This window comes from Chelonoidis abingdonii, chromosome 3 (assembly GCF_003597395.2).
Source record: "Chelonoidis abingdonii isolate Lonesome George chromosome 3, CheloAbing_2.0, whole genome shotgun sequence".
In the NCBI taxonomy this organism is placed as follows: domain Eukaryota; kingdom Metazoa; phylum Chordata; order Testudines; family Testudinidae; genus Chelonoidis; species Chelonoidis abingdonii.
In genome coordinates, this window is record NC_133771.1 from 182,268,954 (window position 1) to 182,282,889 (window position 13,936).

General features: G+C 38.4%; 1 protein-coding gene across 2 annotated transcripts in view; it reads left to right on the plus strand.

Moving 5' to 3' along the window:
- The window catches only part of CAMKMT (calmodulin-lysine N-methyltransferase), a 375,471-nt gene extending 370,429 nt beyond the window's left edge, over positions 1-5,042 (plus strand). For both annotated transcript variants that reach the window (XM_032774926.2, XM_032774934.2), the window contains one exon: positions 2,511-5,042. In XM_032774926.2, coding sequence (XP_032630817.1) covers positions 2,511-2,588 — 78 coding nt within the window. In that variant the 3' untranslated portion in view covers positions 2,589-5,042. The remainder of the gene's footprint in view (positions 1-2,510) is intronic.
- The last annotated feature ends 8,894 nt before the right edge of the window (positions 5,043-13,936 follow it).

A 13,936-nucleotide genomic window follows, 5' to 3' on the forward strand; every position in this document is an offset into this window, starting at 1 on the left:
TCAATCACTTTTTTCCCCAAAGTCTAAGGAGTTTTTCCTTCCTAAAAACTATATTGTTGAGTATATAATGAAAAAAGACTTTGAAAGGCTGCGACATGAGCTCAGAACATTATGTCAAAAGAATGGTCACATTGCACCTCTGCTTATCTATTCAAAATGCCACATTACAAGTGGCTGGTGCTTATAATCTGTATGGTGTGCTGTTGATGATTGTGGATACTGTAAAGGGTAAACAGTATGAATTCCACTCCGGCTGCTGCTATTCACCCTGTAGGGCTGAGCGTGTTACATCCAATTATGAGGTAAAGCATAATGCTACTAATAGCAGCTATATAATTTATTTCAGTCCTCATAGGCACTATTTTTGCCTACAAAATTGAAAAATTGTTTTATTCACAATTTGCTTTTTGTTCATTTGTATAAAAAGGTGCTTTTTCATTTCACAAAATTATTATCATTAATTGGGCACAGATATGCAACCTTGGTAAATGGAATTACTCTTACATTGCATAACATTTCATATTGAAACAGGTATTTTCAAACTGTTTTGTTATGTGTTTTTAGTACTCTAACATTACATTTCTGATCCACTTATACTGTGTGACAGGTTTTAATATATTCTGTGTGGCTTTTTATTTATTTATTTAGCATCCCTGTCTATTCTGGAGAGTTTAGGTGCATCTGGACTCTGATTAATACTGTAATGGATCCTCTATGCTGGCCACCAGAGGTCACTCTAGAATCCAGGTTAAAAGTAGCATGGGGGCATATGGTTTCTGTCACATCCCCAGACAAGATTTATTTAGCCTATATATTACTTTGGGGACTTTCCTGTATAGAGAATTCTCCATCATATGTATTACTGTACTTGATGTAGCTAAGTGGATCAACTAACACAAAAGTAGTCTAAAGGAAGTGCATAGAAATAGTAATATTTACCTATTCCTTCCTCCAGGAAATTATTCAGCTGTACTATCCTCCCCTAGTCCAAATATATATTTGGGTGCTCCTTTTCCATTCCAACAAGTAAAAGAGAGAGGTTCAAGGGAGAGAAATTGGCAGATGTATCCCATTCGTTCTGCTTTTGTTAAAGAAAATCTGTTGACTAATTTTGCTGGATTTCTATCTCAGTGAAATAGTGGAGTTCATAAAGCTCTATGCTCTGAATAAAATGTATAGTTTGCTGATGTAAAAGCTACCAGGATACTGTGAAATTGATGAGTAATCCTGTGCAAACAAAGTGAACCACCTGTGGTAAAGTTAAAGATCTTGGGAAACAGATTGTCATTACTTTAGTAATTATACACAAACACTTCTTAGTAAGGTGGATTAGAATTTAAAGAATAGATCCGCTTTATGTTCCACTACGAAAAAGGAAAAGTGTGTTAATTGCTAATGGACAGTAGCTTACACTGAGACACATCATAGTTGAAGAATATGATATGAAATAGACCTTTGGTGAAATAATTTTAGTAATCATGTGACATAGACCAACTAAAATCCTTAATTCATTCCATGGGGAAAAAAGGCATAACAATGTTGATTAAGAACAGTATTGATCTTTAAGCTGGTATTTCTTTTGTTTTTTTGATTTGTGTCAGTATTAAATGCACGTTTGCATTTTCCCCTTTGACATTGTATTTAAACAAATGATAAAAATATACCTTTTTTATAAAACCTTATAAAAAGTAATATTTGTGGGAGAATCATTTATGGGAGAATAGTTCATTTATCAGTATAATATGTATTTATATATTCTAAATGTATTTACAAGAATAACTTTAGCTGAATAAGCCATTCTAGTCAACTGTCTTAACACACATTTATAATTAAAAAAAAATATTTTGAGTATATATCAGAAGTGCTCACATAACCTAGCCCTAGCAGTGCAAACGGTTCTACTCTAATTACTGGTGCTGCTATAATTCTGTATTAGTAAAAGAATTTTTGAATTGCACATCATTAATATATAAGACATCAGAAGCATCATAATAGCCTTTGAAATGGCTTAGGCCCATATAAACCTTCCTGTTGTGTCAAGGTATTACAGGGGTCCCCAAACAGTTGGTGATCTTAAATACTAAATCTGCTGCAATACTGAGGCACTACGGGGTAGGTTAAGGATGAAGTTTCAGCCTTCATTCTGAATGTCCTTGCTTTGTGGATTTAAGTCAGACCCTAAATCTCATTTGAATCTAATTTAATTAATTGAGTAATGCATTAATTTGTGAATATATAACTCAGACATTTTTATACGCATCATGCCACTTCTTTCTTCCTCAGTTGGAAAAAATGCACTTACAAACCTGTGATAAATATTTTGATATACAATCCTGTAACTGTGATAGTATTTGACATTAAGCTTTTTGGCTGTTTTAAGCTGTTTAATCAGTTGTAATATTGCTCACACTAAGAAATATAGTTAGCTAAGAAGTAAACATAATTATGTGTCAGTAGTTTAAAAATGTGTTAACGCTGGTTTGCTTACTTGTTCCATTTTTTATTTGCAGTTGAAAAGAGAAGAAAAAGATACATATGATGAAAACATCCATTACCCCTTTCTTCTTGTTTTAACCAAACATGAATAGAAGATGAAATATTTTTCTAAAGGACAAATTAAAACTAATGATATGTGTGTGTGATTTATTTTTCCTGAGTGGCTATCATAAAATATGATAAGGAAAATGTGTTTCATTTATTGCAGTGAGGAAACCTTGTGAGACATTCTGTATGTCATTTTAAGAACTTATTTTTCTCAATTATATTTCCACCTTAAAAAAATGATATGTATATATTTACAAAGCTCTGCAGCTAGTTTTCCTTCTCTCTCATGTCTTTCAGCTTGCATGTTTGTTAATCTCTCTAAACGTGATTTCTTTGTATTTGAAAACACATGCATCATATGCTTTGTGGTTGTATTTGACCCGTTGAAAGTACTAACGCTATCTCATTCACTTAGGAAGCAAATAGTTTCCTCAAGATCTTTAAAAAGTGCACACATCACCTCACAGATTTTTCTTTTGCCTTTCTTGAATTTTCCCTGTTGATTTTTCTATCTATGCCAAATTGAAATGTTCTGACTTGTTTTGGTGATTTCTTTTTTTCCCTTTTTTTTTTTTTTCAACAGGGTAGTTTTTTCCACTGTAGATATATAAGAAATTATGCATCAGACAAAAGCCTCATAAACTGACCATTTGTCCTTTGGACACAATAGCTTGCCCAGCCCTGTGCTCCTCCTCTCCAATTATGTGTGATTAGTCTCAGTGTGTTGTGTCAAGAAGGGGGAGTGTGCTGAGTGCTTATTATCTGGTTAGGTACAAGAAGAGCACATTTAGGCTCTGACTATGAATGAAAAGTGAGCCTTTATCAGGACTAAAATCTAACTGCTGCTGTTCTACAAACCTCTCTTTAAAAATAGATCTTGTCCTAAGACATTCTGAACGCTATGGCAACTAGGGAATTTTCTTTTAAATGCAATCAAACAATCATCTTATTCAAACTAGGTGTGTATTGTGATATTCTGTGGTTCAAATGTTTTGTAAATGTTTAATATAGCGCTGAGAAAGGACAGCTGTCCTACAAAGAAACATGATCATATTCTTCTTTTCTAATGGTTTAATAAAATGTTCTAATGATTTCTTGAAATAGCAAGCTGGATCTTTAAGGAATCCTGCACAATCTCTTTAACCAAAACACTTTTAGAATGGTAAAAAACCACAGTCAGATACTTAGTATGGTTAAATGTGCAGATTCCTATTGAAATACATTAAAACAATTCCATTTGGTCAATTCTCTTCCTCTCACATTTAACAAACTGAGCTGTATGTAAACCACTAGCTTATACAAGTTCTTTTCTCTTCTTTACTATCCTCAAACAAATTTTTTCACCACCAGTTTGCATGTCCTTGTATTCAATGCTTTTTATGCTCCATTAGAGCACCTAGATGGATCTCAGAAGGCATAGGTCAAGTCGCAGTTAGATCATACATTTCTTTCTCACAAAAACTTGAATTGCAATGCCAAGTGATGGGCTAACATCACAATAACAGCAATTTATTCCTCTTTTGATAAAACAGCAGTCTATTCTCGTATTAGATAAAGACCAGGGACAATGCAAACCAGCCATTTATCCTAGCAGTTCAGCAGTAGATCTCCTTTATGGATGTTGTGGGTTTCATGTTCAAACTCTTGATAGAAGAATATTTTCTGATAAGAAATAAGGAGCATTTAGGAATAGTTTAAGGCTGTTGTAAAGACGCTTTTCATCGGTTTTTGTTCTGTTTGGACATACAGCAAAGGACATTTTTCCCTAAGGAATGGATACAAGGAAATTGTTGTAACCAACAAAGAAAACCCAAAGACACAGTGAAATATGAAAATATGTAGATCCTGTCTGCCTTTGTAAGAAGGGCTTGCGAATATTCTCTACAATATAATCTAATAAAGACAAATAGTTGCCAGAAATAAAACTATTTTAATTGGAAATGGCATATTTTGTTGTTTATTCCTCCAGGAAATAAGCAGGTTTACTAAAATGAACAGATAGTTATTGCTTTTTAAAAAAAAAAAAACTGTCTGTAGTGTTAGCACAAGGTGTTGCACTAGGTACTGGCTATCTTCCTTTAAGAATGTACTTGATGGAGTTTTACCAAAGAACACATCTGGGGTTTGATTCTGCAAACACTTACTCACTATTGAGCTCCAGTGTGTATGGCTACTCATGTGCATAAAAGCTTATAGGTTTGGGCCCCTAATTTGTAATTTTCCACTGATAATCAGCATTCGGTTAAATATTTGTTCATTTCAAAATCTGTACTATAAAGGTATACAGTTGGAGGGGTTTCGTGTGTGTGTATTTTAAATATTGTTTTTTAAAGGACATCTCTCAGATTTACAGTCTTTAGAAGGTACAGTTGACTGCAAAAACTTTCTGATTTCTGACATTTTAATAAGAAGCCAATGATTTTTTTAATTAAGATGCTAAAGATCTCTGCTTAAAGATCACCAAAATAAGCTTATTAAAAATAAATGTGTCAAACTCCTGCGTGTGTCCGTGTCCTGCCTTAACTGCTGTCTGTATGGCCTCTGATACTCTGTGTATTTTTAATGTGATACAGATTGCTTCATTCTTTAAAGGAATATTAGGATTGCATAGTTGATGTTTGTAAGGCAATCTGAACATGAAAAGCATGGTATAAATGCTAAGTATTATTATTCCTATGTTATCTTCTTTGGCAGCCAATGGGAACATTTTCCGGCTACACAGAAAGAAGGACAGGAGACACTTGATATGGTCTGGGACTACCCAGCAGATAAAAGTGTGCAGTGTAGCTAACTACGTGATCATTTCAACATCTACCTGGGAAGGCTTCTGCAGGCACCTCTCTTTTTCCATCCAGGTGCCCCAGCCTTTGACCTTACCATCCTCCCCTTCCCGCCCCTTGAACAAGAGTTAAGGTGGGCTATAAGAAAGGGAGTTGGCTCCCTGCCGTACCAGTCAGAGGAGCTCCTGCTTCCCCCCGTTCCACTCTTTTAACCAGCACCTCCTTTAAGTCTTTTACCAGGCCATTTATATGATCACTGTATTCCTTCCCTGTGAAGTACTCGCATTGGGCAGCCGCCCCACACTTACATAGTGAGTTGCAACATCATAGCCTAACTCCCTTCCCTACTCACCATAACAAAGCCCTTCCTGAACCCGCTGTGGGGAAGGCGAAAAAAGCCCCACTCCACCTTGGCCAATCTGATGGTAAGGGAAAGATTCCTTCCTAGCCCCTGGAGAAAGGAACAGCTAGTGTGATGTTCGTAGCAGGTCCTGACCAAACCTGGTATTTTGCCACCTCCAAGAGGATGGAGGGTGGGTGCTACTCCACCTGACTTGGGAAAAAGGAGTTTCTCCCACCAGCTTTGCCCCTTTTCATCTCCAGTCTCTGGGGATGAGTCAGGACTGACCCACGCCCCCTTCTGAGCTTCACTTCCCCTACCAGCCATAAAGCACTATTCCCTCTTCCCCAGCAAGCCAGAAAACTCCACCTACTACCTCCCACTTAAAGGTGCAGTGCGGTCATTAGACTGATGTAAGTTTTCCTTTACATATATCATGAACTTCTGATTGAGATCGCTTTTTCCTCCTTAATCAGATTAAAATGACTGATCCTTGTCATATTAGAATCTGTTGCAATGGGACTGTTTTTGTATTCCCTGGCAGCCAGCTATAATCTATAGACTATGAAATGAGAAAAGCAATAGCTGCTTATATGAAAGAAAAGTCCATTTCGTCCAAAATATGTAATATATCTGTATTTGCATAGGAGATCTTGACAAAGGTACCTGAAAGAAGGAGTGCCTCAATAACTTGCACAGTGGTGGTGCTGAGAGCCATTGAACGAAACTGTAAACTTGGGAGATGCTGGAAACCACTTCAAACCAGGGGGTGGGGCACCTGCGTGAAAGGTTATGATGCCAATCTTTTTGTTAACATTTTGATAGAACATAAAAATAAAGCTTTAAGTGAGGGGAGCATACTGAATTTGTGAGGCAGGATGGTCTTATGGATGAGGCACGTGTCTCGGAGTAAAGAAACATTACAACTGATACCAGCTCAGTTGTAGAATTCCTGTGTAGCTTGGGTGGGTCATATAGGGTGGCCTGGCTGACATGGCTGTGTTGGGAGGGAAGGGGGAGTAAGATCCTTTACAGACTCTCTAGACCTTGAGCGTGGCAATGTATGGGTAAGCAAGTGCTTCATGCCCATTGCAGCTTCCCTTCACTGTGACCCTGAACCAAAGGGCAGGGAGTAGGCAGAAGCTTTTCTCCACTTGTGCCAACCAGTACCACTGATTTAGCATGAGGGCGAAGCAACTATCTGCTACTTGCCAAGGCCTTGAGCATTTCACCCTGAAGCAAGAGAGTAGTAGCCACGTTCTTCCCCTTACATGGGGCAAATTGTAAATGCACGATTTAGCCTTCATCTTTTGGTCCCTCCCTCTACTTATCTTTAAGAATGGGGAATGAGGAATGGCTAAGCTGAATCAATTATTGCTTGCAAAGTGCTTTGAGAGCCTCAGGTGGAAGCTCCTGTAGAAGTGATTTCTGTGAAGAGTAGCCTTATCTGGTAGGTTTTTTCTCTCAGAATTAGTGGGGGCAGAATTTGTCATTTTGTACTTGTTGATTCTGGTTTTAGATTCAATGGTTGATTAAGATCGCGACAGCTCTTCACTGCCATATTTCAACAGCCTGAGGCCTGTCGTAAATTGACCAACTTATTTTAACAGATTGACAAGCTTGGTTTCCAATGCTAGATTTCATTGTTGTTGTTTGTGTTACGAGAGCATTTACAGGCCTCAACCAAGAGCGTGGACCCATTGTGCTAGGCACTGTACAAAGCTAAAGACTCAATCTATACACTCACATGTCCACAATCTAAATAAATAAATAAAGAGTGAGAGAGAGAGAAAATATCATTATTCCCCATTTTTCAGATGGGGGAGTTGAGGTACATAGAGGTTAAGTGACATGCCCAAAGCTACAGAGACACAGGTGTGTGACACAGTCCAGAATTGAACCCAGATTTTCTTAGTCTCAGGGCTGCGTCTTAACCAGGAGATTCCTTTCCTCTCTGACCAGTGGTTTTTCTTCAAACAACTGAATATAACAAACTTCCTAAAACATTTTTTTCATTTTCAAAACATTTAGCCTTTTCAAGCTTTTTGCTTAGTCAGCTGCTGGATTACTGCCAAAAAGCCTAACACATTGTAAGGGCTGGATCAGCGCTGGACATTTGCCATCTATGTCCAACAGGGACATTGGATCTTCATTATCCTTAGCGAGTGTAATCTGTGTGGAAGGTAGAGGGAAGATGCATGAACAGTAATCCAGATGGCATTCCACAGCCTGAGAAGATACATTTGAATCCATGAATCTGGGTTAAACTCATCAGATGCAAAGGCCCCAAAACACAAAAAGCTGTTGTGGCCAACAACGGTGGAACAGCAACATTTGTTAGCATAGGACTCTGATAAATAACAAATATTTGAAAAAGAAATAAACTTACATTTGCTGAATTTTTCTGCTGATACTGATATTAAATCAATGCAATAACAATGGTAAAAGATGGTTTATTAAAACAAAACCACAAGGGTGCTCTGTGTTAGACATATTTCTCATTTAGCTCTAAAATTTTGTTTCAGCATGCCAAGTTACTAGCAAAGAATAGATTTCAGCATTCTATCTGCTCTGTGCCCTGATAGCACATGAATTCTAAGAGGCTGTTATTTTTTCTCTTACTTCAATTAATGTACTTTTAAAATGATTAAACATATCATGCTGTGACTTCTAAAATGTCAACAAGCCTGTAAACTTGGGAGACAGGACTGTAATAAAAAAGGTAATAGGAGATTCAATAGTTAATAGAGGCCCTGAAGTGTGAGTGTGTACAGTAGCTCTATATTGGAAACTGTGCAAATGAAGATGGCTTAGTATTGCAGACTGAGGAAGAAAATTGTTTTTAATTAGCACCTTCATAAGAACTGCTGATTAATACTGTTTGGTTTGGTGAAAAGCTTTCAGCTGAGTAATTTGTACAGCCATTACAACAGTTTTGTTAGACCAGGACTCCTGTTGTTAAACACAAACAGCAGATGATAATGGTGGAAGATGAGTTTGTCATGTAACAATTTACCTTATTGAAAAAAGCTTTATGTAAAACCCAATACAGTAGGTACCAGCAGAAATCACATATTTTAAATCCTTCCAAAATTGCAGTGTGCCATGCTAGCGTGTTTTTTTTCATGGACTAGAAAAAGATTTTATATCATTTATAAAATTATATATACAATTTAAAGGTGTTGTAGCAAGGACAGACCACTTTACTGGTAATGCTTTACATTAGGACAGTAGAGTGCTAGCATATTTAAACACCTTCTAAGTATACCAAGTGGGTTTAAAAATTGAAATGTAATTAAGTAATATTGTTCACATGCAAATGTATGTATGTGGCTTATGCACTGAAATTACGTTCCATGTTTGTGCAAGGTGTAGAATTTATACCTAAGATTTTAAGGAGATTTCTCACAGAACAACTATTATCGACTGCTTTTGCTTACCGTTTTTTTCAATTGACAATTAAAAATAAAAACCCTTTATCCATATCTGGTAATATGGGAACATGCATATTTTAGTTACCCCCTGTAAGATGTCTAGTGCAGTGTATAGAAACAGAAGAACTTTTAGTAAATGAATAACAATAAAGGAATATGTGCACTAAATTATTACACTAACTAAGGACGGTAAGAACTGTAAATTATTGGAGTGCCGTAATAGAACATGAGAGTTTTTCTGTAGACAAGCCTTCGGGGTAATAACAAGGGTTGAGACTCACGACAGTGCCAAATAAGCTTTAGACAGCATAATAGTCTGCAAAGAAAAGCCACAGAGCACTAATGTGAAAGAAGAGCTGTCCACCACATGCAGCAAAAATCACCAAAGGTCATTTTATGGTAGCAATTGTGACATAAAATTGGTGGTCATGCTACATGTCTAATACTCAGCACAGCTTTATAAATGATGGGCCCCTAGCGATGGCTGTCATTAAGTGCTTTCATCATAATAAACTTTAAACTGTTGGCTTTATGAATCGCCAGCCAGCTTCAGCTGTTCGTTGGATGGAGCTTGCAGTGCCTTAAGTGTGACAAGGCCTATTAGGAACTGCAACCATGTTTCAAGCGTACTTGGCTTTCCCACTCCTGGGGTGATTGCTGCCTATTAAACGGCATCTGGGAAGATTTTCCTCCAGCAATCTCTGATCAAGAGCTTTTTTGGGCTTTGACCTGCATTTCCTTCAAGACTTTCTCTGAGGAGTTTTATGAGAGCAAAACTCCAGAGGATTTATAGCCACTTCTGATTAATACCTTTTCAGTTTTTCTAGCAACTCTCCCACTGCTACATGGAGAAAAGCTTTCATTGTTCCTAAGGTGCTTATTTGTGACCTTTTCTCTGCTTTCTGATTCCCTCTAACATGTTCGCAGTGAAATCCTTGGTGTGTAACCAAGACAGTTGTTGAAGTTGTTGCAGCTTTATATAGAGTGGCTTTTATATATACATTTTAAATACATAAATTTAGGACAGACTCCTCCCTGTTAAATTTCAAAATTAATATCACAGCTTACTAGCAATCCAGTTTAAAATAAGCAATTGCAACTCATTTGCTTATATAACAATTGATAGAATGCTCATTCCATTAAAGGTAAATACATAGCAAACACCCCAGGGCTCCAGCCGTGTGGGGGGTGTGTGTGTGTGTATGTATGTAATATAAGCCTCTCCTTCAAACCACCTCCTTTCCAAACCCCTAGGAGTAGAAATGGGCTTTGTAATTTAACTGCACAGTTCATATATCTGTGCTCTGGCAGATCAATGGGGGAAGCAAGTTCCAAAGTGGAACGGCCTTCGTGGAGATTGCCTTGCCAGCAGCTCTCTCTCTTTTATAGTAAGGTTGTCTCTGCTTCAATCCCTCTGCTGACTGCAGCCAGGACATCATGGCACTGGGAGAGTGGCAGTCCCTCAAGTAACTGGGTTTCAAACCACTTAGAGCTTTTAAAGGCGAGGGCCAACAGCTGGAATCTCACAGGTAGCCAAAGCAGCTCACAGAGCATTGGTGTAGTATGCTCCTAGCATGACACTCCTCTTGGTGAACTGGCCCTGGCATTCTGCACTAGCTTCAGTTTCTGAGTAGACCCATTCCAGTGGTCTAAAGTGCACCAGTAATTGCTACACTGTTGAAATATAAAGATACATATAAAGCTTTCATGAGCCAAATTATATTTTCATTATCCTTATGCATGTGAAGACTTTTAATTTCTATAAATCTTCCAGTAGCTTAGAATTAAATCATATTAGTGTGAATTATGCATGTTTAGAGATCACTCCTTTAAGAACTTGTAGTATTTAATTTACAAGGACTATACATTTTTCAAATCTTTTTAACAAGGAACTTTAACTACTTTATGTATGAGAGAGATTTTTTTTAAAAAAGCTCTCTGCTTTCTTCAGAAACCTTTATGGGTGACTCAGCTGGTGGTGCAAGTGTAAAACCTTTCAATGTGTAAGAACCTGTCTAATACTCTTAAGAACATCTCTTGTAATCCACGTAATGTAATAGTAGACGTTTTAGTTGAATGTCTCAGATGTAGACAATTAACAAAATAAATTGCAAAGCCTTTCAGAGATTAGAATTAAAAACCAGCCAAAAGCACCTTGGGGTTCTTGGGTGTGTAGCAGAGTTCTTAAAGCAGAAGTTCCTATTGTGAAGCGCATCAGCTTCTAGCTATTCCAAATGAGGAGATAATAGCTGTTGTCATTAGACTTAGTTGTGGACTTGTCTCCTCTGGGAGGCATATATGCAAAGTTAAATATTAATATGGAAATAGGAGTCCTGATCTGAAATGCTTTGATGTCTAAACTGAATGTGAACAAAACCAAACAAGTAAACAATAAATAAAGGACATCAAACTAAAAGAAAACTCAGCAGAAATACTTGGGTGTTTTAATTTACTATAATACTCATTGCTGAAAGAATGTAACACCTTTCATGTTCAAAGTCCTTTTTTCAAACTGGCCAATTAATCCTAACAACAGCCTTATGGAAGAGGTAATTAACTATTATTTTTTCCCCTTTCCCCATATGGAGAAACTGAGGTAGAGAGGTTACGTGATTCACAGAAGGCGTCACTGTCAGAGCCTGGATTAGAATTCAGGATTTCCTGACTCCCAGCCTTGTACCTAAGCCACAGAACCACACCTTTCTCAGACTTTTTATACAAAACAGATACTTGTTTTAGCCTGACAGCTGTGACTTACACATGACAACTCTAATTTAGTATATACTGACCAGCTCAATGCTTTCTGAGAGATGTTACCACTTTTGACTTGAGCAAGAGAAGTAAGTATAATATAAACTATAAACTAGCATGGAGGGTGCATATTTCCAGAAGTGTTTTAGTGCTCTCTCTAGTGTGTTTCAGGGGTCAGCCATCCATCTTCTAGGTGTTGGGGAAGGACATTGAGGATATTGCAGGGAACTTAGTCATATTTTTGTGGAAAAGCTGACTGGAGTTTTCTGTTCTGGGGGAATGCTGGATCTTCTGAATTCATTTCTTTGGGATTTTTTAACGAACTCCTTGACTGCTGGTTTGGCAGAAATCTATAGAAAAACAAGATTGACACATTTTAGAACATACACCATGTATCCCTAGAATCCTGTAGATGGTTCATTGTATGGCAGAAGCTTTAGGAACAGGCCCATACTTAAAACATGTTGAGAGTGTATTTTTAAAGAAACATAGGAAATACTCTAATAATGTGCAAGTACATTTAACTTTTGAAACCATTCAAATGATGCCAAAAGAGGAAGCAAAGTGGGTGAGTTATTCTTCCACTCTCATGGGACGAGACATTGATGATTCAGCAGGTATCTTTGCAGAGGTCAGGTGCTGGTAGCGTGACTCCACAGCACCTCATAACAGGATATACACAATCATGCTTTTATATGCCCATCCACCAGCCTGGAGGCAAGACATCACCATGTCATTACATAGAAATGGAAATATTGGGAAATAAAAAGGAAATAGGGCATGGTAAACCCCAGTCTCCTTCCTGCTTATGTATTGTGACAGGAATGCTAGGAAACATGTGGGCATAGAGTCCATCCTGGAATAAAGAGCACAGGAAAGCACAGAAACAACATGCCATATTGTACTGTGATTTACATGATGGAAAGCAAAGATATGGGAAGAAAGTTACCAGTAATAGAGGTAGGGGACCGAAGCCTGAGCCCTGCTGCCCTGGGTAGGGGGGCCAAACCCAAAGTCTGAGCCCTGCCCACTAGGGGCGTGGAAGCCAAAGCTTGAGGGCTTCAGCCCTGGGCAGGCAGGTTCTGACTTCGGCTTCCGCCTCAGGGCCCCAGCAAGTCTAACGACAACCCTCGTGACTTCATTAAAACAGAGTCATGACCCGCAGTTTGAGAACCGCTGCATTAAGCAATTTGAGAATGGCAGGTTGGTCATGATCTCCAGTGCTATAGGAAAGCACTTCTTTTACAAATCCACTTTCAGCACCTACACACTGCCTCTTTCCAAACCCTGGCATCAATACTCATTATTTTGATGATTGTCTTAAAATTGATTTGGACTTGGGAATCCTGAGGAAGAAGCATTACACCAGAGCCCATGGAAATTGCTTATGTAGCGAAGGCCTGTGTGTATAAAATGGTCTTGTTTAGACCTCTCTGTGGCCTTCCTCTGGGCCTCCTTAGGCAGTTCCTTCTGGGCAGCCATGAGGTAAGTTGGACCTTACTACCCTTTTACTGGTATATCTCATCTCAATCAACATGTTCCTCCCTGCTGACACAGCAACTCACCTGTCACCTTTTACCTCAGGACACCACTTTGTTGTGTGTCCTTCCTTCTGCCCCCACCCCTCTTTTTACAAAGTGTGGTTGCTCCTCCACTGCTGTGGCTTCATCTGAAAGATGGACTGCAAATTAAGCAAAATTGGGGGAAGGGAAAGACAGGGGCAGGGACAGGGACAGCTCTTTATTATTCCTTATGATGTGTAAAGAGCATCCCCCTCATGTTAAAGCAAAAGGTAACAACATTAGCCCCCTGCACATTCTTTTCTCTCATCACTGAAACATCAGGGTCTTCACTTCCTCCTCCTTCTGGAGGACCTAGAAGGGAACCAGATATGTCAGACAAGCTGTAGCAATTCTACCCTCAGCTGAGTGGCAGGAGATGCCATCTTAGATGTACGCTTCATGTAGCCAGGAGCTTACGTAAATCTCAGCAACCCCTACCCCTCAGGAGCACTGAAGCTGAGGTAACAGTCTCACTTGACCTCACCCTTCATGCCCTTCAAATATCTTGCCAAGGTCCTCCTGAAA